Below are 21,947 nucleotides of genomic sequence, written 5' to 3'. Positions count from 1 at the left end.
TATAACTACTATAATACTGCCCCTATGTACAAGAATATAACTACTATAATACTGCCCCTATGTACAAGAATATAACTACTATAATACTGCCCCCTATGTACAATAATATAACTACTATAATACTGCCCCTATGCACAAGAATATAACTACTATAATACTGCCCCTATGTACAAGAATATAACTACTATAATACTGCCCCTATGTACAAGAATATAACTACTATAATACTGCCCCCTATGTACAAGAATATAACTACTATAATACTGCCCCTATGTACAAGAATATACCTACTATAATACTGCCCCTATGTACAAGAATATAACTACTATAATACTGCCCCCTATGTACAAGAATATAACTACTATAATACTGCCCCCTATGTACAAGAATATAACTACTATAATACTGCCCCCTATGTAAAAGAATGTACGTACTATAATACTTCGCCCTATGTACAAGAATATAACTACTATAATACTGCTCCCTATATACAATATAACTACTATAATACTGCTCCTATGTGCAAGAATATAACTACTATAATACTGCCCCCTATGTACAAGAATATAACTACTATAATACTGCCCCTATGTACAAGAATATAACTGCTATAATACTGCCATCTATGTACAAGAATATAACTACTATAATACTGCCCCTATGTACAAGAATATAACTACTATAATACTGCCCCTATGTACAAGAATATAACTACTATAATACTGCCCCTATATACAAGAATATAACTGCTATAATACTGCCATCTATGTACAAGAATATGACTACTATAATACTGCCCCTATGTACAAGAATATAACTACTATAATACTGCCCCTATGTACAAGAATATAACTGCTATAATACTGCCATCTATGTACAAGAATATAACTACTATAATACTGCCCCTATGTACAAGAATATAACTACTATAATACTGCCCCCTATGTACAAGAATATAACTACTATAATACTGCCCCTATGTACAAGAATATAACTACTATAATACTGCTCCTATGTACAAGAATATAACTACTATAATACTACCCCTATGTACAAGAATATAACTACTATAATACTGCTCCTATGTACAAGAATATAACTGCTATAATACTGCTCCTATGTGCAAGAATATAACTACTATAATACTGCCCCTATGTACAAGAATATAACTGCTATAATACTGCCATCTATGTACAAGAATATAACTACAATAATACTACTCCTATGTACAAGAATATAACTACTATAATACTGCCATCTATGTACAAGAATATAACTACTATAATACTGCTCCTATGTACAAGAATATAACTGCTATAATACTGCTCCTATGTGCAAGAATATAACTACTATAATACTGCCCCCTATGTACAAGAATATAACTACTATAATACTGCCCCTATGTACAAGAATATAACTACTATAATACTGCTCCTATGTACAAGAATATAACTGCTATAATACTGCTCCTATGTGCAAGAATATAACTACTATAATACTGCCCCTATGTACAAGAATATAACTACTATAATACTGCCCCTATGTACAAGAATATAACTACTATAATACTGCTCCTATGTACAAGAATATAACTACTATAATACTGCTCCTATGTACAAGAATATAACTACTATAATACTGCCCCCTATGTACAAGAATATAACTACTATAATACTGCTCCTATGTACAAGAATATAACTACTATATAACTCCCTGCTAACACCCTTGCACCTCTCCAGTCCATCCTTAACTCTGCTGCCCGACTAATTCATCTTTCTCCTCGCTACTCCTCCGCTTCCCCCCTCTGCAAATCTCTTCACTGGCTCCCATTCCCTCAGCGTATCCAGTTCAAATTGCTAATACTGACCTACAAAGCCATCCACAACCTGTCTCCTCCATATATCTCTGAACTAATCTCCCGATATCTTCAGTCACGTGATCTCCGATCCTCCCAAGACCTCCTTCTCTCCTCCACACTTATTCGCTCCTCATCCAATCGCCTCCAAGACTTCTCCCGAATATCCCCCATCCTCTGGAACTCTCTGCCCCAACACGTCCGACTATCAACCACAGTCGGATCCTTCAGACGGAACCTGAAAACCCATCTCTTCAGGAAAGCCTACAGCCTGCACTGACACCGCTGCTGCCTCATCACTATCGGAGCTACCACCTCTCCAACACCGGAGCTCCTGCAACCCTCAACCTACTGTCTCCTTCCCCATAATCCTGTAGAATGTAAGCCCGCAAGGGCAGGGTCCTCGCCCCTCTGTATCAGTCCGTCATTGTTAGTTTGTTTACTGTATGTGATATTTGTAACTTGTATGTAACCCCTTCTCATGTACAGCACCATGGAATCAATGGTGCTATATAAATAAATAATAATAATACTGCCATCTATGTACAAGAATATAACCACTATAATACTGCCCCTATGTACAAGAATATAACTACTATAATACTGCCCCTATGTACAAGAATATAACTACTATAATACTGCCCCTATGTACAAGAATATAACTACTATAATACTGCTCCTATGTACAAGAATATAACTACTATAATACTGCCCATATGTACAAGAATATAACTACTATAATACTGCCCCCTATGTACAAGAATATAACTACTATAATACTGCCCCTATGTACAAGAATATAACTACTATAATACTGCTCCTATGTACAAGAATATAACTACTATAATACTGCCCCCTATGTACAAGAATATAACTACTATAATACTGCCCCCTGTGTACAGAATACAACTACTATAATACTGCTCCTATGTACAAGAATATAACTACTATAATACTGCCCCTATGTACAAGAATATAACTACTATAATACTGCCCCTATGTACAAGAATATAACTACTATAATACTGCCTCTATGTACAAGAATATAACTACTATAATACTGCCCCCTATGTACAAGAATATAACTACTATAATACTGCCATATATGTACAAGAATATAACTACTATAATACTGCCCCTATGTACAAGAATATAACTACTATAATACTGCCCCTATGTACAAGAATATAACTACTATAATACTGCCCCTATGTACAAGAATATAACTACTATAATACTGCCCCTATGTACACGAATATAACTACTATAATACTGCTCCTATGTACAAGAATATAACTACTATAATACTGCTCCTATGTACAAGAATATAACTACTATAATACTGCCCCTATGTACAAGAATATAACTACTATAATACTGCCCCTATGTACACGAATATAACTACTATAATACTGCTCCCTATGTACAAGAATATAACTACTATAATACTGCTCCTATGTACAAGAATATAACTACTATAATACTGCTCCCTATGTACAAGAATATAACTACTATAATACTGCTCCTATGTACAAGAATATAACTACTATAATACTGCTCCTATGTACAAGAATATAACTGCTATAATACTGCCCCTATGTACAAGAATATAACTACTATAATACTGCTCCTATGTACAAGAATATAACTACTATAATACTGCTCCTATGTACAAGAATATAACTGCTATAATACTGCCCCTATATACAAGAATATAACTGCTATAATAGTATGTGTGCATTAGAATGTGGTGCACAGGGAAGCTTCCTGTGAAGAGCTGCTTTTTCATTAGTGAGATGGCCTGCGGATGAGCAGATGCATTGGGCACTCACCATTTGGAGAATACACCCGCAGATTGATGGGCACAGGCGAGATGCCTTTGTTTGTTCCAGTTACTCTGTCTGTTTCTGCTTCGATTTCCTGACGAACCTCATCAAAGTCTGTAAACTTCTTGGATTTGCAATGTAGGAATTCTGCATATTCTGTAGAAAATGGAAAGTCCGGGTTACTGTACAGCAGCCATTACCTTGTGGTGGGAGAAGACTCCATAACACATAGTTCCTCTCATTGGTCACTATGTGGGAGGCAGGGCAAACTCCATGTCACATAGCTCCTCCCTCCTGACATCTCCCTGTCACATAGCTCCTCCCTCCTGACATCTCCCTGTCACATAGCTCCTCCCTCCTGATGTCTCCCTGTCACATAGCTCCTCCCTCCTGACGTCTCCCTGTCACATAGCTCCTCCCTCCTGACATCTCCCTGGAACATAGCTCCTCGCCATCTCATAGCTCCTCCCTCCTGACATCTCCCCGTCACATAGCTCCTCCCTCCTGAAGTCTCCTCATCACATAGCTCCTTTTTCCTGACGTCTCCCCGTCACATAGCTCCTCCCTCCTGAAGTCTCCCTGTCACATAGCTCCTCCCTCCTGACGTCTCCCCGTCACATAGCTCCTCCCTCCTGAAGTCTCCCCGTCACATAGCTCCTCCCTCCTGAAGTCTCCCCGTCACATAGCTCCTCCCTCCTGAAGTCTCCCCGTCACATAGCTCCTCCCTCCTGACGTCTCCCCGTCACATAGCTCCTCCCTCCTGAAGTCTCCCCGTCACATAGCTCCTCCCTCCTGAAGTCTCCCCGTCACATAGCTCCTCCCTCCTGAAGTCTCCCTGTCACATAGCTCCTCCCTCCTGACGTCTCCCCGTCACATAGCTCCTCCCTCCTGACATCTCCCCGTCACATAGCTCCTCCCTCCTGAAGTCTCCCCGTCACATAGCTCCTCCCTCCTGAAGTCTCCCTGTCACATAGCTCCTCCCTCCTGACGTCTCCCCGTCACATAGCTCCTCCCTCCTGACGTCTCCCCGTCACATAGCTCCTCCCTCCTGAAGTCTCCCCGTCACATAGCTCCTCCCTCCTGAAGTCTCCCTGTCACATAGCTCCTCCCTCCTGAAGTCTCCCTGTCACATAGCTCCTCCCTCCTGACATCTCCCTGTGTTGAGATGAGCAGGCTCCATACATTTTTTCAGTGTCTGTGCTTGCAGCCAGCGGATGAAGCCTACTTCCATGCCTGGCAGTAGCCCGCACACAGCTAGCACTGCTCTCCGCTGAGAAGCGGACACGGTTGTCCCAGTGTGAACAATGCTCTGTGAGCTAAACTCCTGATTAACACATTGTAGCAAACTAGTGGAGAGAGATTTGTGCGGCTGCTGACGCGTTTCGCTCAGAGAGCTTCATCACAAGCCTTCGTGTCCAGGCCGTGGCCAGCGCTGCCCTCAGCAGAGACATGTGGCACCTGTGGCTTCTGAATGTAAAGAGCTCTCATTCACTGACTGCAAGCACAACCGGAGGACGGTGAGGAGCGAGACAGTAAATAAAGCATGCCGATGGCGAGGTGGCAGCCATGTCCGCGTGATGGCAGTGATGCCACGCAGCTCTGTGTGTTTACCTAGTGGCTGTGCACACAGAGGCGAGCCCGGAGCGGGCGGCACAGAGCCTCCGACCACAGGCTGCACACACTGCCCGCCGCCGGGTAACAGACATCAATCTGTATCCCTGCCCCAGTGTCATCGCCAGTCAGAAGACCCTCGCTGTCACCCGGCCACTCCTCACTCCTTAGGGCCGGCAAGGTGTGAAAGTGGCAGGATGACGCAAGCGCAGGGACACGGACAGGTGGGAAGAAGAAAACAGCAATCATGGAAGTTTCCCCGAGTACAGGCAGCACCCCAGGCACGAAGTATAGAGAGAATATTAGAGAAAGGCAAACAGCACCACACCTGCCTGCTGGTTACGTGTGGTATTGCAGCCCCATCCTATTCACCTAAGTGAAAACTGCGCTGTAATACCAGACCGAGCCAGGGCATGCTGGGAGCTGTAGTGTCACAACAGCCGGAGGGCAGGTAGCTTCCTCCTGTTAATGTGTTACTAAATTTACACCTGAGTCACCAAAAGAATTATTAAAAGCCGCCGGGAAACTGTCGGACAGGTCGGACCTGTAGGAGATGCCCTTAATTGCCTGCTGGAAGCAGACGAAAGGTGAAGGTTTAGGATTCTCGCCCCAGAACAGGAATGGCCACTGTGCGACATCCGGGCGGTTCTGGAACTACAAGTTCCAGCAGGCAGGGCAGATACGCATCAGCTGGAAGGCAGGCGGCTCGGTGAGAACGACTGTCTGATGGTAATCCCTGCTGTTTGGAGAGAAGAGACGCAACATAGGAGACGACCGGCTGCAAGCCAACCGCGCAACGCCTGCCTGCCCGGCAGACAGCCCCCACCCGCGCAATGCCTGCCCGACAGACAGACAGCCGCCACTCGCGCAACGCCTGCCTGCCCGACAGCCACCCACCACCCGCGCAACGCCTGCCCGACAGCCACCCACCACCCGCACAACGCCTGCCCAAGAGACAGCCAACCGCGCAACGCCTGCCCGACAGCCACCCACCACCCGCACAACGCCTGCCCAACACACAGCCAACCGCGCAACGCCTCTGCATGACAGACAGCCGCCACCCGCGCAACGCCTGCCTGCCCGACAGACAGCCGCCACCCGCGCAACGCCTGCCTGCCCGACAGACAGCCGCGCAACACCTGCCCGACAGCCACCCGCGCAACACCTGCCCGACAGCCGTTCACAAGGGACAACTCCGGGGCACACAATTCCTGCCCCATGGAAATCAATCATCTTCTCAGAACATTGTCACTCTGTTAATCCTCCTGGAAATGTATGGAAAAAATGAAAACTGACTGTTCCCAGTCCAGGCCAGTAGGGTCACATTTCTGTGGGAAATAGTAACTGCAAGTTATCAATGTGTTTAAACATTTCCAGGAGGAGTAACGGAGTAACACGATTCCTCCTCGCATGAGGAATACTAAGGGGTATTCCCATCTGCAAGATCCTATCCCAATAAGTAATACTATAAGCAAATACCTTTAATTACAAATGCACTATAGTTCTTCTGATTAGCTATGCTGTTGACTCCAATTGCTAAGGTATCCATGGCTGCGACCACTAACAACTGTCACTAGAAGAGTGGTCGTAACCATGGATACCTAAGCTACTATAATGCACTGCATATGGGGTAAGCGACAGAGAGAATCAGAAGAACTACACTACATTCGAATTTAAGTTATTTGCTAATATTATTACATACTGGGATAGGATCTTGGAAATGGGAACACCCCTTTAAGTAAAACGGAGACTAACAGTTGAAAATTTTGGAGTGGCTTCGAGGAGTAGTACGCTACCAATGGCTGACAACTCTGCTGTGGTCATCTCTCTGGCGCCGTCATGTGATCTTGTTATGTCACAAGATCGCTGCAGCCAATCGGTGATCGTCTGCAGCAGTCAAGTGAAAATGACGTGACCCTCGCAGTCACAGTGAAGCAGTACAAGGCACCAACCTGTTTTACTGAACATGAGCTGGAGGATGAGGGGGCGACGTGTGACGATGCCGGAGCCACGGGGCAGGAAGTCTCTGCAAGGAAAGAGAAAAAGGGACAGTCAGATCACAACATGTATGTATAGGACAGGACGGGGGTCCCGCCATTAGCGGACATGGGAGGAAGAGTGTGCAGTCATTGGCAGCCCCCCCATCATGGCCATGGGGCAGCGCACACAGCCTCGCCCACCCACCCGTCGGCCCTTTATGGGAAGTGACTAATCCCTGTTTATTGACTCTTCACCAGCCATGAACATACAGGACGCTCGCCCTCCGCGTGTCACCGCCTGATCCCGGAGCACACACTCCACAAACATGTATGTCATCATGTGAACGCGCCCCGGGACCGCTGTCACTGCAGCGCCACGGGCTGAGAAAAGCGAGAACCCGCAGAGAGCTCCATGGGTAAAGCCCCACGTCCAACCAGTAATGGCTGCCCGGCGGATTTCAGCTCTGAAGCCCTCCTCAATGCTGGAACTCGCTTATACTGTACAATACGAGTCAGCAAGAATTGACTGGACGCTCAGAACCACAAAAAAACGGCAAATTTATGAAACTCCGCTGGTTGTTATTGGAAGCAGTCAGTAAACTGGTTGTCACGCCCCCAACAGCCGGGAAATCGCCGGTGTAGATGCTGGTAAAAGGGGATCAAAGGGCGATTTCCAGGCCGGTGACGGCAGCGAGATAGTACCCAGAGGTTTTATTGCTTTATTTATAGGTTTTATTGCTCCCGATGTGCATTATGTCATAGAAATGTGCACGGTGTGTCCTGAGCACGTGGTCAGGGGCCGACGGAGACCACCGGTTGCATATTGATCACTTATCCCCAGGCCATTATTTGTGAAGTCCCTGACTGCCCCCTTAACAGTTGGCAGAATTATGAATACAGCTCCGGAGTAGAGAACATTTATTCTACACTTATTCTTCTTCACACAACGAATTGAAGACAAACCTATGACAGTTGTGTGATCGCTTGGACCCCTGAAGTTCATCAGAATGGGGTCCCGAGCCCCCCTCTGCATTCTACATTCCCAACGCTTCCTCAGCGAGGAGGAGGGGGCTCCTAGTGATTGTAGGGTCTCAATGATCACGCATTTATCATGATCCCCCCCCCCCCATTACACATCCGTCCGATCACCTGATCCCCCCCAACCCCGCCATTTCTGAAAAGCAGGATCCCCCCCGCCATTCCTGACAACCGGTCAGCACAGGAGGAGACGTGACGCTCGTACCATTTCTTATAAATATATATATTTTTAGCTGCTGGAGAGGAAGGAAACAGAAGTCAGGAGATTGTGAGGAGCGGAGCGGCCTGGTGAGGAGGCATGTGCTGCGTCAGGCCCCCGGCCATCAGTGCACTACGTCCATTGTCCGGCCGGGCAGCGGACCAACAGGAAGCCAACGCAGACACATAGGAGCGGCATTGTGTCGCCCCGCGGCGAATGAGCCGCGCTGCGCTGTACACACGAGCTCAGCACTTTACCCCCCAGAACAAAGCGACAGACGGCTGCTCTCTGCACAGGATGTCATGTGACCTCTCTGCAGCCCACGAGACCCCCCGTGTGTAACCCCGGCAGCCGAAACCACATGTACGGGAGACATATCTCCGATAAGGAGGACAATGAGGGCTCATAGTCGCCGTCCCTTTAAGAGCAAAGTGTGCACCCGGCTAGGGTAAATGATTCTCCTCCGAGGACAAAGTATAAGACCGGCGAAGCGGACATGGATGCTCCAAGGATTTCACCTGCCAGAGCTAAAATCCAGCATCTTCGTGGAAACAGTCAACAAGCTGCCGCTGACTGATCTCTGCAGAGTACATAATGGAGCTGACTCATCATCACATGAGCACATAATGGCAGAACTATGCCTCCAGTGAGCGCAGTGTTCACAGCTCCCCTGCGCAGTGATGGCTCCCCCCCCTCTTATCACTTGTGATGTAATACCGCAGCCGTCACCTATCCCACTGCAGGCTATTCTGGGAAGGGTGTGACCGGTAACATTCTGCTTATCGGACGCTGCAGGAGAAGCTCAGCAAACATCAGAAAACATTCCCAGCTGATCACGAGGGGCGGCCATGTTACAGGACCTACACAACGACAATACGGAGAAAAGTATTGGGGCTCACGCCATAATCACCTAACTCAGGTGTTATATTCCGTCCCATTGTCCCCGATGTATAATATCAGTCCCCATCATCCCCCATAACCTCCGACCGCACATCACCAAGCACAATGCCGTCGGACGCAGTGGTGTAAAGCCGCCACCACTGGGCAGTGATCACACTTCTCTATCTGCTTCTGATGGAGGGGTCTGGGTTTGGCGATTCCAGGAGGACGTTACCCCCTGACTGCATTGTGTCCACTGTACATATGGTGGAGGAGCATAATGCTATGGGCTGTTATCAGGGGTCGGCATTGGGCCCTTAGTTCTAGCGAAGGTGAAATCTTAATTCTTCAGTACACGACATTGTGGATAATTGTAGCTTCCAGCTTTGTGGAAGACCCTTCTGTTCCCCATGACTGTGCCCAGTACACAAGGTCCACACAGACATGGAGAGGAAAAACATGACGGGCCGCACAGAGCCCGGACCTCAGCCCCATCCAACACCTATAAAGGAAATATGAGCCGGACCTCCCCCAACATCAGGGTCTGACCCTACAAATGCTCCAAAACCTTATAGAAATCCTTCCCAGAAGAGCGGGAGCCGTTATATCTGCAGAGGGGCCGACTCCATATTAGCGTCTATGAATATAGAACGGGACGGTGGTAAAGCTCCTGTAGAATAAAGTGACGGGGGCCACATACTTCTCTCCACTTAGTGTATAAGGAGGATCCACACATTGCTGGCGTGTGGCCAAACTACAGGAATACGGCAGATACAGAACTTCTGTCTGAGGCTCCAACAGGCGACTGCCAAAGAAAAGCAAAACTTCCCCTATAATTCTACTGGGAATTGTACACAAGATGATGAGCAACGTTCCCATAGAAGAGAACTTAGTCACCAATGCATCAAGGGTTAATAAACTATTCAATGCATCTCATACAGGAGAGATACAATTATTTCCTAGCAATTACGACACAAAAAAGGCTTATCAGTAAAGTTTCAGAAATTAAAATAACCATACTCCCCCAATAAACAAGAATATAACTACTATAATACTGCCCCTACGTACAAGAATATAACTACTATGATACTGCCCCCTACGTACAAGAATATAACTACTATCATACTGCCCCCTACGTACAAGAATATAACTACTATGATACTGCCCCCTACGTACAAGAATATAACTACTATGCTACTGCTCCCTACGTACAAGAATATATCTACTATCATACTGCCTCCTACGTACAAGAATATAACTACTATAATACTGCCTCCTACGTACAAGAATATAACTACTATAATACTGCCTCCTACGTACAAGAATATAACTACTATAATACTGCTCCCTACGTACAAGAATATATCTACTATCATACTGCCTCCTACGTACAAGAATATAACTACTATAATACTGCCTCCTACGTACAAGAATATAACTACTATAATACTGCTCCCTATGTACAAGAACATAACTACTACTAGATGGTGGCCCGATTCTAACGCATTGGGTATTCTAGTATACTGCACGGCCCGCGTAGTATACTGCACAGCCCGCGTAGTATACTGCACAGCCCGCGTAGTATACTGCACAGCCCGCGTAGTATACTGCACAGCCCGCGTAGTATACTGCACAGCCCGCGTAGTATACTGCACAGCCCGCGTAGTATACTGCACAGCCCGCGTAGTATACTGCACAGCCCGCGTAGTATACTGCACAGCCCGCGTAGTATACTGCACAGCCCGCGTAGTATACTGCACAGCCCGCGTAGTATACTGCACAGCCCGCGTAGTATACTGCACAGCCCGCGTAGTATACTGCACAGCCCGCGTAGTATACTGCACAGCCCGCGTAGTATACTGCACAGCCCGCGTAGTATACTGCACAGCCCGCGTAGTATACTGCACAGCCCGCGTAGTATACTGCACAGCCCGCGTAGTATACTGCACAGCCCGCGTAGTATACTGCACAGCCCGCGTAGTATACTGCACAGCCCGCGTAGTATACTGCACAGCCCGCGTAGTATACTGCACAGCCCGCGTAGTATACTGCACAGCCCGCGTAGTATACTGCACAGCCCGCGTAGTATACTGCACAGCCCGCGTAGTATACTGCACAGCCCGCGTAGTATACTGCACAGCCCGCGTAGTATACTGCACAGCCCGCGTAGTATACTGCACAGCCCGCGTAGTATACTGCACAGCCCGCGTAGTATACTGCACAGCCCGCGTAGTATACTGCACAGCCCGCGTAGTATACTGCACAGCCCGCGTAGTATACTGCACAGCCCGCGTAGTATACTGCACAGCCCGCGTAGTATACTGCACAGCCCGCGTAGTATACTGCACAGCCCGCGTAGTATACTGCACAGCCCGCGTAGTATACTGCACAGCCCGCGTAGTATACTGCACAGCCCGCGTAGTATACTGCACAGCCCGCGTAGTATACTGCACAGCCCGCGTAGTATACTGCACAGCCCGCGTAGTATACTGCACAGCCCGCGTAGTATACTGCACAGCCCGCGTAGTATACTGCACAGCCCGCGTAGTATACTGCACAGCCCGCGTAGTATACTGCACAGCCCGCGTAGTATACTGCACAGCCCGCGTAGTATACTGCACAGCCCGCGTAGTATACTGCACAGCCCGCGTAGTATACTGCACAGCCCGCGTAGTATACTGCACAGCCCGCGTAGTATACTGCACAGCCCGCGTAGTATACTGCACAGCCCGCGTAGTATACTGCACAGCCCGCGTAGTATACTGCACAGCCCGCGTAGTATACTGCACAGCCCGCGTAGTATACTGCACAGCCCGCGTAGTATACTGCACAGCCCGCGTAGTATACTGCACAGCCCGCGTAGTATACTGCACAGCCCGCGTAGTATACTGCACAGCCCGCGTAGTATACTGCACAGCCCGCGTAGTATACTGCACAGCCCGCGTAGTATACTGCACAGCCCGCGTAGTATACTGCACAGCCCGCGTAGTATACTGCACAGCCCGCGTAGTATACTGCACAGCCCGCGTAGTATACTGCACAGCCCGCGTAGTATACTGCACAGCCCGCGTAGTATACTGCACAGCCCGCGTAGTATACTGCACAGCCCGCGTAGTATACTGCACAGCCCGCGTAGTATACTGCACAGCCCGCGTAGTATACTGCACAGCCCGCGTAGTATACTGCACAGCCCGCGTAGTATACTGCACAGCCCGCGTAGTATACTGCACAGCCCGCGTAGTATACTGCACAGCCCGCGTAGTATACTGCACAGCCCGCGTAGTATACTGCACAAGAAGCATCAATAGTAAAAAAGTTGGTCACACAGGGTTAATAGCAGCGTTAATGGAGTGTGTTACATCACGGCATAACGCGGTCCATTAGCGCTGCCATTAACCCTGTGTGAGGGCTGACTGCATGGGAGTACGGAGCGGGCACTGACTGCGGGGAGGAAGGAGTGGCCATGTTGCCGCCGGATTGCACCTGTCGCTGATTGGTCGTGGCAATGGTCGTGGGCGTTCTGCCGCGACCAATCAGCGACTTGGATTCCTTGACAAACAGAGGCCGCGACCAATGACTATCTGTGACAGACAGAAGGACAGACAGAAAGACGGAAGTGACCCTTAGACAATTATATAGTAGACTAGATGGTGGCCCGATTCTAACGCATCAGGTATTCTAGAATATGCATGTCCACGTAGTACATTGCCCAGTCACGTAGTACATTGCCCAGCCACGTAGTACATTGCCCAGCCACGTAGTATATTGCCCAGCCACGTAGTACATTGCCCAGCCACGTAGTATATTGCCCAGTCACGTAGTACATTGCCCAGCCACGTAGTATATTGCCCAGTGACGTAGTCTACAGCACAGAGCCACGTAGTATATTGCCCAGTGACGTAGTCTACAGCACAGAGCCACGTAGTATATTGCCCAGCCACGTAGTATATTGCCCAGTCACGTAGTCTACAGCACAGAGCCACGTAGTATATTGCCCAGCCACGTAGTATATTGCCCAGTCACGTAGTCTACAGCACAGAGCCACGTAGTATATTGCCCAGCCACGTATGTCACGTGGTCCGTTACCGCTGGCATTAACCCTATGTGAGCGGTGACTGCGGGGAGTATGGAGTGGGCGCCGGGCCATGACAGGCAGCTGGCGAGACCAATCAGCGACTTAGATTCCATGACAGACAGAGGCCGCGACCAATGAATATCCGTGACAGTCAGAAGGGCAGACAGACGGAAGTGACCCTTAGACAATTATATAGTAGATAATACTGCTCCTATGTACAAGAATATAACTACTATGCTCTTGTACATAGGGGAAGTATCATAGTAGTTTAATTCTCCAATTTCTGTAATCTCCACTGCTGACTGTTTCCACCCTCACAATACATGTTATCATACACTGCAGCAATGGTGGCGGTATTTTTAGCTATACGTCTATATGCAGCAGAGCAGACCTTGGCTGTAGACGTTTTCAGGTCTACAAAACCAGCTGAGGACACTTCCACCTGCAACTCAAATTTTTCAATCCCATTGAATTCTAATAAAGATGGCCTCCATCCATATCGTTATCAAGCAGCAGGAATGAAGACAAATCACAACATTCCTGACAAAAGCCCGGAGATACCAGGGAGGAAGTTCACACCAGGAACAGGATCCGACCGGCGGCACAGAGAGCAACGGAGGAAAGTCTATAGGGGCGAAACGGCTGAGTAATGGTGAATGTGCACTACATCGCATAGGTGTGCATATACTGATAGGAGCCGGGGGATCCAAACACCCCAACGTGTCATAACTGCTGCTGGTCTTAAGGGGGCGGGGTAAATACCTTTTAAACTATAGTTAAATGATGTGTGGACTTTTATATAGGATTGTATAGTCTATAAACACCAAGGAACTTCCCCAGTATAATAGGAGCAAAGCTTAGTTACATCCTGTATTATACCCCAGAGCTGCACTCACTATTCTGCTGGTGCAGTCACTGTGTACATACATTACATTACTGATCCTGAGTTACACCCTGTATTATACTCCAGAGCTGCACTCACTATTCTGCTGGTGCAGTCACTGTGTACATACATTACATTACTGATCCTGAGTTACATCCTGTATTATACTCCAGAGCTGCACTCACTATTCTGCTGGTGCAGTCACTGTGTACATACATTACATTACTGATCCCGAGTTACATGCTGTATTATACTCCAGAGCTGCACTCACTATTCTGCTGGTGCAGTCACTGTGCACATACATTACATTACTGATCCTGAGTTACATCCTGTATTATACCCCAGAGCTGCACTCACTATTCTGCTGGTGCAGTCACTGTGTACATACATTACTGATCCTGAGTTACATCCTGTATTATACCCCAGAGCTGCACTCACTATTCTGCTGGTGCAGTCACTGTATACATACATTACATTACTGATCCTGAGTTACATCCTGTATTATACCCCAGAGCTGCACTCACTATTCTGCTGGTGCAGTCACTGTGTACATACATTACATTACTGATCCTGAGTTACATCCTGTATTATACCCCAGAGCTGCACTCACTATTCTGCTGGTGCAGTCACTGTGTACATACATTACATTACTGATCCTGAGTTACATCCTGTATTATACCCCAGAGCTGCACTCACTATTCTGCTGGTGCAGTCACTGTGTACATACATTACATTACTGATCCCGAGTTACATCCTGCATTATACTCCAGAGCTGCACTCACTATTCTGCTGGTGCAGTCACTGTGTACATACATTACATTACATTACTGATCCTGAGTTACATCCTGTATTATACCCCAGAGCTGCACTCACTATTCTGCTGGTGCAGTCACTGTGTACATACATTACATATCCTGAGTTACATCCTGTATTATACCCCAGAGCTGCACTCACTATTCTGCTGGTGCAGTCACTGTGTACATACATTACATTACTGATCCTGAGTTACATCCTGCATTATACTCCAGAGCTGCACTCACTATTCTGCTGGTGCAGTCACTGTGTACATACATTACATTACTGATCCTGAGTTACATCCTGTATTATACTCCAGAGCTGCACTCACTATTCTGCTGGTGCAGTCACTGTGTACATACATTACATTACTGATCCTGAGTTACATCCTGTATTATACCCCAGAGCTGCACTCACTATTCTGCTGGTGCAGTCACTGTGTACATACATTACATTACTGATCCTGAGTTATATCCTGTATTATACTCCAGAGCTACACTCACTATTCTGCTGGTGCAGTCACTGTGTACATACATTACATTACTGATCCTGAGTTACATCCTGTATTATACCCCAGAGCTGCACTCACTATTCTGCTGGTGCAATCACTGTGTACATGCATTACATTACTGATCCCGAGTTACATCCTGTATTATACTCCAGAGCTGCACTCACTATTCTGCTGGTGCAGTCACTGTGTACATACATTACATTACTGATCCTGAGTTACATCCTGTATTATACTCCAGAGCTGCACTTACTATTCTGCTGGTGCAGTCACTGTGTACATACATTACATTACTGATCCTGAGTTACATCCTGTATTATACCCCAGAGCTGCACTCACTATTCTGCTGGTGCAGTCACTGTGTACATACATTACTGATCCTGAGTTACCTCCTGTATTATATCCCAGAGCTGCACTCACTATTCTGCTGGTGCAGTCACTGTGTACATACATTACATTACTGATCCTGAGTTACATCCTGTATTATATCCCAGAGCTGCACTCACTATTCTGCTGGTGCAGTCACTGTGTGCATACATTACATTACTGATCCTGAGTTACATCCTGTATTATATCCCAGAGCTGCATGCACTATTCTGCTGGTGCAGTCACTGTGTACATACATTACTGATCCTGAGTTACATCCTGTATTATATCCCAGAGCTGCACTCACTATTCTGCTGGTGCAGTCACTGTGTACATACATTACATTACTGATCCTGAGTTACATCCTGTATTATATCCCAGAGCTGCACTCACTATTCTGCTGGTGCAGTCACTGTGTACATACATTACATTACTGATCCTGAGTTACATCCTGTATTATATCCCAGAGCTGCACTCACTATTCTGCTGGTGCAGTCACTGTGTACATACATTACATTACTGATCCTGAGTTACATCCTGTATTATACTCCAGAGCTGCACTTACTATTCTGCTGGTGCAGTCACTGTGTACATACATTACATTACTGATCCTGAGTTACATCCTGTATTATACCCCAGAGCTGCACTCACTATTCTGCTGGTGCAGTCACTGTGTACATACATTACTGATCCTGAGTTACCTCCTGTATTATATCCCAGAGCTGCACTCACTATTCTGCTGGTGCAGTCACTGTGTACATACATTACATTACTGATCCTGAGTTACATCCTGTATTATATCCCAGAGCTGCACTCACTATTCTGCTGGTGCAGTCACTGTGTGCATACATTACATTACTGATCCTGAGTTACATCCTGTATTATATCCCAGAGCTGCATGCACTATTCTGCTGGTGCAGTCACTGTGTACATACATTACTGATCCTGAGTTACATCCTGTATTATATCCCAGAGCTGCACTCACTATTCTGCTGGTGCAGTCACTGTGTACATACATTACATTACTGATCCTGAGTTACATCCTGTATTATATCCCAGAGCTGCACTCACTATTCTGCTGGTGCAGTCACTGTGTACATACATTACATTACTGATCCCGAGTTACATCCTGTATTATACCCCAGAGCTGCACTCACTATTCTGCTGGTGCAGTCACTGTGTACATACATTACATTACTGATCCCGAGTTACATCCTGTATTATACGCCAGAGCTGCACTCACTATTCTGCTGGTGCAGTCACTGTGTACATACATTACATTACTGATCCTGAGTTACATCCTGTATTATATCCCAGAGCTGCATGCACTATTCTGCTGGTGCAGTCACTGTGTACATACATTACTGATCCTGAGTTACATCCTGTATTATATCCCAGAGCTGCACTCACTATTCTGCTGGTGCAGTCACTGTGTACATACATTACATTACTGATCCTGAGTTACATCCTGTATTATATCCCAGAGCTGCACTCACTATTCTGCTGGTGCAGTCACTGTGTACATACATTACATTACTGATCCCGAGTTACATCCTGTATTATACCCCAGAGCTGCACTCACTATTCTGCTGGTGCAGTCACTGCGTACATACATTACATTACTGATCCCGAGTTACATCCTGTATTATACCCCAGAGCTGCACTCACTATTCTGCTGGTGCAGTCACTGTGTACATACATTACATTACTGATCCCGAGTTACATCCTGTATTATACCCCAGAGCTGCACTCACTATTCTGCTGGTGCAGTCACTGTGTACATACATTACATTACTGATCCCGAGTTACATCCTGTATTATACCCCAGAGCTGCACTCACTATTCTGCTGGTGCAGTCACTGTGTACATACATTACATTACTGATCCCGAGTTACATCCTGTATTATACCCCAGAGCTGCACTCACTATTCTGCTGGTGCAGTCACTGTGTACATACATTACATTACTGATCCCGAGTTACATCCTGTATTATACCCCAGAGCTGCACTCACTATTCTGCTGGTGCAGTCACTGCGTACATACATGACGTCCCTTAATGATTTCTTGCACTGACGCACAGGTCTCTCCATCCTGGGCCTCCTGGTTCATACCAGTGTAGACTGACCCCTGCACAGATGAGGCTGTAGCTCGCTCTTACAGGGGCCGTGGTCTGCGTCATACACAGGCCAGTAATGGGGGGCTTGCTGATGGGGCTGCACGTTGCGAGGAGCGGACGACAGTCACTTCCCTGTGGTCTCGGCTGTGTCAGTCACACCGTGCGGTGCGGATGGCGCCCCCTCTGTATGGCCGGGTCCCATCACCCCCGTGAGTGCAGCGTACTGTACACAGAGGAGGGCAGGACTTGGCACAATGCCGCGTGCACCAGATACAGGGGGAGCGGGTACACAGCGGGGTCTGCTCATCCGCACACAGGAAAGCTCGGAGCCCATCACATTAATGGCCCTGATATTCCCCCGTCCCATCAGAATACGGGCAGCCAGGGCCAGAGTACAGACCACCACAAACAGCCGCGTCACTCACAGGACGGCACATGAGGCGACTCCAGGGGGTCCGATATGGGCACGGAGCAGGCGGGGTAATGGCCACCTTCACCTGCCGGGGGCATTAAAGGGGATCTCCAGGCTCGCGGCCTAGATGACCTGTCATTGGAATAGGCAATATCAGATCAGTGGTGGTCCAGCACCCAGGACCCCCACCCATCATCTGCACGGAGCAGGACCACCAGAGCGCCATACACCGTGTAGTGGCCATTCTTGGTACTGCAGATCAGGGACTATTGAAGTGAGTGTGATCCTTAGTGCACGGTTTCCTACCCAGGGAGTCAGCAATGGCTGCACATACTGGACGCCGGACAGACAAGCGTCACTGCCATAAGGCTCAGCATGGCCGCAGAGCATCATGTGACCAGATGGAGAACAGGACGGCATCATGTTCCTGACGGTGCGGGGGTCCGGGATAGTGCGGGGGTCCCTGTTCTCGGACAGCCATAACAAGTACAGCTCCAGTGCAGGCCAATGCATCTCCATGGAAACAAGCCTCTACCCAGTGTCAGGGAGACAGACGGCAGGGTTCACTGCCGTTTGTTTGCTGCCTGTTACCATGGAGACACATACGTCTGCGGAGAGCTGTAGATAATGAACTCTTTATGGTGCAAAAGTATTAATGGCTATACAGCGCAAAAACGACTGGCTAATAATCCGCAACATTTGATAACCTGGCACATCCAAGTAATGAGGATTATTTTATTAATTTACAACACCAATCAGCCACAATATTGAAACCACCGGCCAAAAGCTGCGTACACCCTTCATGCTCCGTGCCGTCACTGCCCAGACTCCAACAGAGACCGCCGACAGCGAGGCGCCACGAGAGCCCCGCGACAGCCGGCAGCGAGGCGCCACGAGACCCACCGAGGGCAGCCGGCAGCGAGGCGCCACGAGAGCCCCGCGACAGCCGGCAGCGAGGCGCCACGAGACCCACCGAGGGCAGCCGGCAGCGAGGCGCCACGAGACCCACCGAGGGCAGCCGCCAGCGAGGCGCCACGAGACCCACCGAGGGCAGCCGCCAGCGAGGCGCCACGAGACCCACCGAGGGCAGCCGCCAGCGAGGCGCCACGAGAGCCCCGCGACAGCCGGCAGCCGCCAGCTCCCCAACAGACCCACCGAGGGCAGCCGCCAGCTCCCCAACAGACCCACCGAGGGCAGCCGCCAGCTCCCCAACAGACCCACCGAGGGCAGCCGCCAGCTCCCCAACAGACCCACCGAGGGCAGCCGCCAGCTCCCCAACAGACCCACCGAGGGCAGCCGCCAGCTCCCCAACAGACCCACCGAGGGCAGCCGCCAGCTCCCCAACAGACCCACCGAGGGCAGCCGCCAGCTCCCCAACAGACCCACCGAGGGCAGCCGCCAGCTCCCCAACAGACCCACCGAGGGCAGCCGCCAGCTCCCCAACAGACCCACCGAGGGCAGCCGCCAGCTCCCCAACAGACCCACCGAGGGCAGCCGCCAGCTCCCCAACAGACCCACCGAGGGCAGCCGCCAGCTCCCCAACAGACCCACCGAGGGCAGCCGCCAGCTCCCCAACAGACCCACCGAGGGCAGCCGCCAGCTCCCCAACAGACCCACCGAGGGCAGCCGCGAGCTCCCCAACAGACCCACCGAGGGCAGCCGCCAGCTCCCCAACAGACCCACCGAGGGCAGCCGCCAGCTCCCCAACAGACCAGCTGCATGACACCAGCGCCCCCACAAACCAACCGCGTACCGCCAAATCCACACCGGTCCCACCGCTGCCGCCAGATTCACATCAAACCAACCAGGTGCCCACCAGACCCCCTCGCACAAGGAAGGTGAACCTGTACCCTCCCACCAGAGCCGCCACTGCCCCTCCGTGTGCCGGGAGCCCCCCACAGTGCGCCAAGTACCAGGGGCATGTGCCAAGCCCCGCCATATGCTGGGAACAGCCGGCACCCGGGCGGATCAGGCAGGTGGAGGTAGGATACATATAATTATCTGCTGTCTCCACCCGGCCGATAACACACGATACACTGTATACAGCAAGGCTCTGCACCAGCAGCAGGAAAACTACATTTCCCAGCGTCCCCCGATAGACCTGGCAGTCAGGGCATGCTGGGAGTTGTAGTTCCCCATCTGCTGGAGCGCAGTGACGTCCATGGAGCCTGTACAGCGCTGTATACACCGCACCGCGCCCGGAGGAGACAGAAGACAGCGGCCACCTCTGGGGTAACAGCTCCGCCGCCGCCGCCGGTGTCAGGAGCCCGAGCGCAGAGCGGTGACGTCACCCATTGAGAAGCCTGCAGGAAAAACTACGTAAAGTGCGCAGAGTGCTGCTGTGAATACCAAACGCCACTCGGGAACGCCGCAGACGCCGCGATGACAGGCGGTGCCGGCACTACTTACCGGCCTACGAAGTTTTCCAGCACGGAACTCTTGCCGGCGCTCTGCCCTCCAACCACTGCTATCTGCGGCAGGTCGAGGTTACAGGACTGGCCTATGGAACTAAACGCGTCCTGGAGCTTGTTAACGAGGGGAATGAGCTCCTCCATCCCCCGGTTCCCCATGGTTGCTCACGGTCTCCGGCAGCTCTCCGTTACCGCTCTGCTTCCTCTGCCAGGCATCCACACACAACCCAACGGCCGCCACCCGGCAATGCCTATTGGTCAATAATTATGCCAGTGAAAAAATTCCGCCTCTCTGATTGGTCTAGCATTTCATACGTCATCACCAACGAAGGGCGGAGAAGCCAGAAGGCGGTGCCGTGCAGAAAGGGCAGACTCACGGGCGCTGATTGGTGAGCGCTGCGCTGTCCGTCAACGACAGGAACAGATCTGATTGGATAAAGTCAGCTGTCACTCAAAGCACGTGATGTGTAGCCTTAACCCATTGTTAGACACCCGGAAACTAAAAGTGACTATGTTTCCAGCTGGAGTCCAACTATGCTGAGGGAATGCTGAGACTTATACACCCGCTGGCGGCAAAAATGATGGAGGATGTTCAGTCAGTTGTTTAATTTTGTAGAAAAAAAAGCAGATCGCAGACCTGGCACAAAACTACAGTCATTTCAAATGGCAACTTTCTAAAAGAAATCAAGAACAAACAATGTGGTAGTCAGTAATGGTTACTTATTATAACCAAGAATAGGGGAAAAATTATGGAATCACTCAATTCTGAGGAAAAAATTATGGACTCACTCAATTCTGAGGAAAAAATTATGGAATCACTCAATTCTGAGGAAAAAATTATGGAATCATGAAAAACAAACAAACAAAAAACACTCCAAACCATCACTAGTATTTTGTTGCACCACCTCTGGCTTTTATAACAGTTTGCAGTCTCTGAGGCCTGGACTAATGAGTGTCACACAGTACTCTTCATCAATCTGGCTCCAACTTTCTC

The 21,947-nt window shown here is 49.0% G+C and overlaps 1 protein-coding gene across 4 annotated transcripts in view; it reads right to left on the bottom strand.

Moving 5' to 3' along the window:
* The window catches only part of DNM2 (dynamin 2), a 72,053-nt gene extending 50,855 nt beyond the window's left edge, over window positions 1–21,198 (bottom strand). For all 4 annotated transcript variants that reach the window (XM_069767123.1, XM_069767124.1, XM_069767121.1 and 1 more), the window contains exons 1-3: window positions 20,952–21,198; window positions 7,245–7,318; window positions 3,688–3,837 (exon numbers count right to left, since the gene is read on the bottom strand). In XM_069767123.1, coding sequence (XP_069623224.1) covers window positions 3,688–3,837; window positions 7,245–7,318; window positions 20,952–21,112 — 385 coding nt within the window. In that variant the 5' untranslated portion in view covers window positions 21,113–21,198. The remainder of the gene's footprint in view (window positions 1–3,687; window positions 3,838–7,244; window positions 7,319–20,951) is intronic.
* Window positions 21,199–21,947: the final 749 nt, after the last annotated feature.

The sequence above is a fragment of the Ranitomeya imitator genome, chromosome 4 (assembly GCF_032444005.1).
Source record: "Ranitomeya imitator isolate aRanImi1 chromosome 4, aRanImi1.pri, whole genome shotgun sequence".
Lineage (NCBI taxonomy): Eukaryota > Metazoa > Chordata > Amphibia > Anura > Dendrobatidae > Ranitomeya > Ranitomeya imitator.
This window is presented reverse-complemented; position numbering and strand designations above follow the sequence as displayed.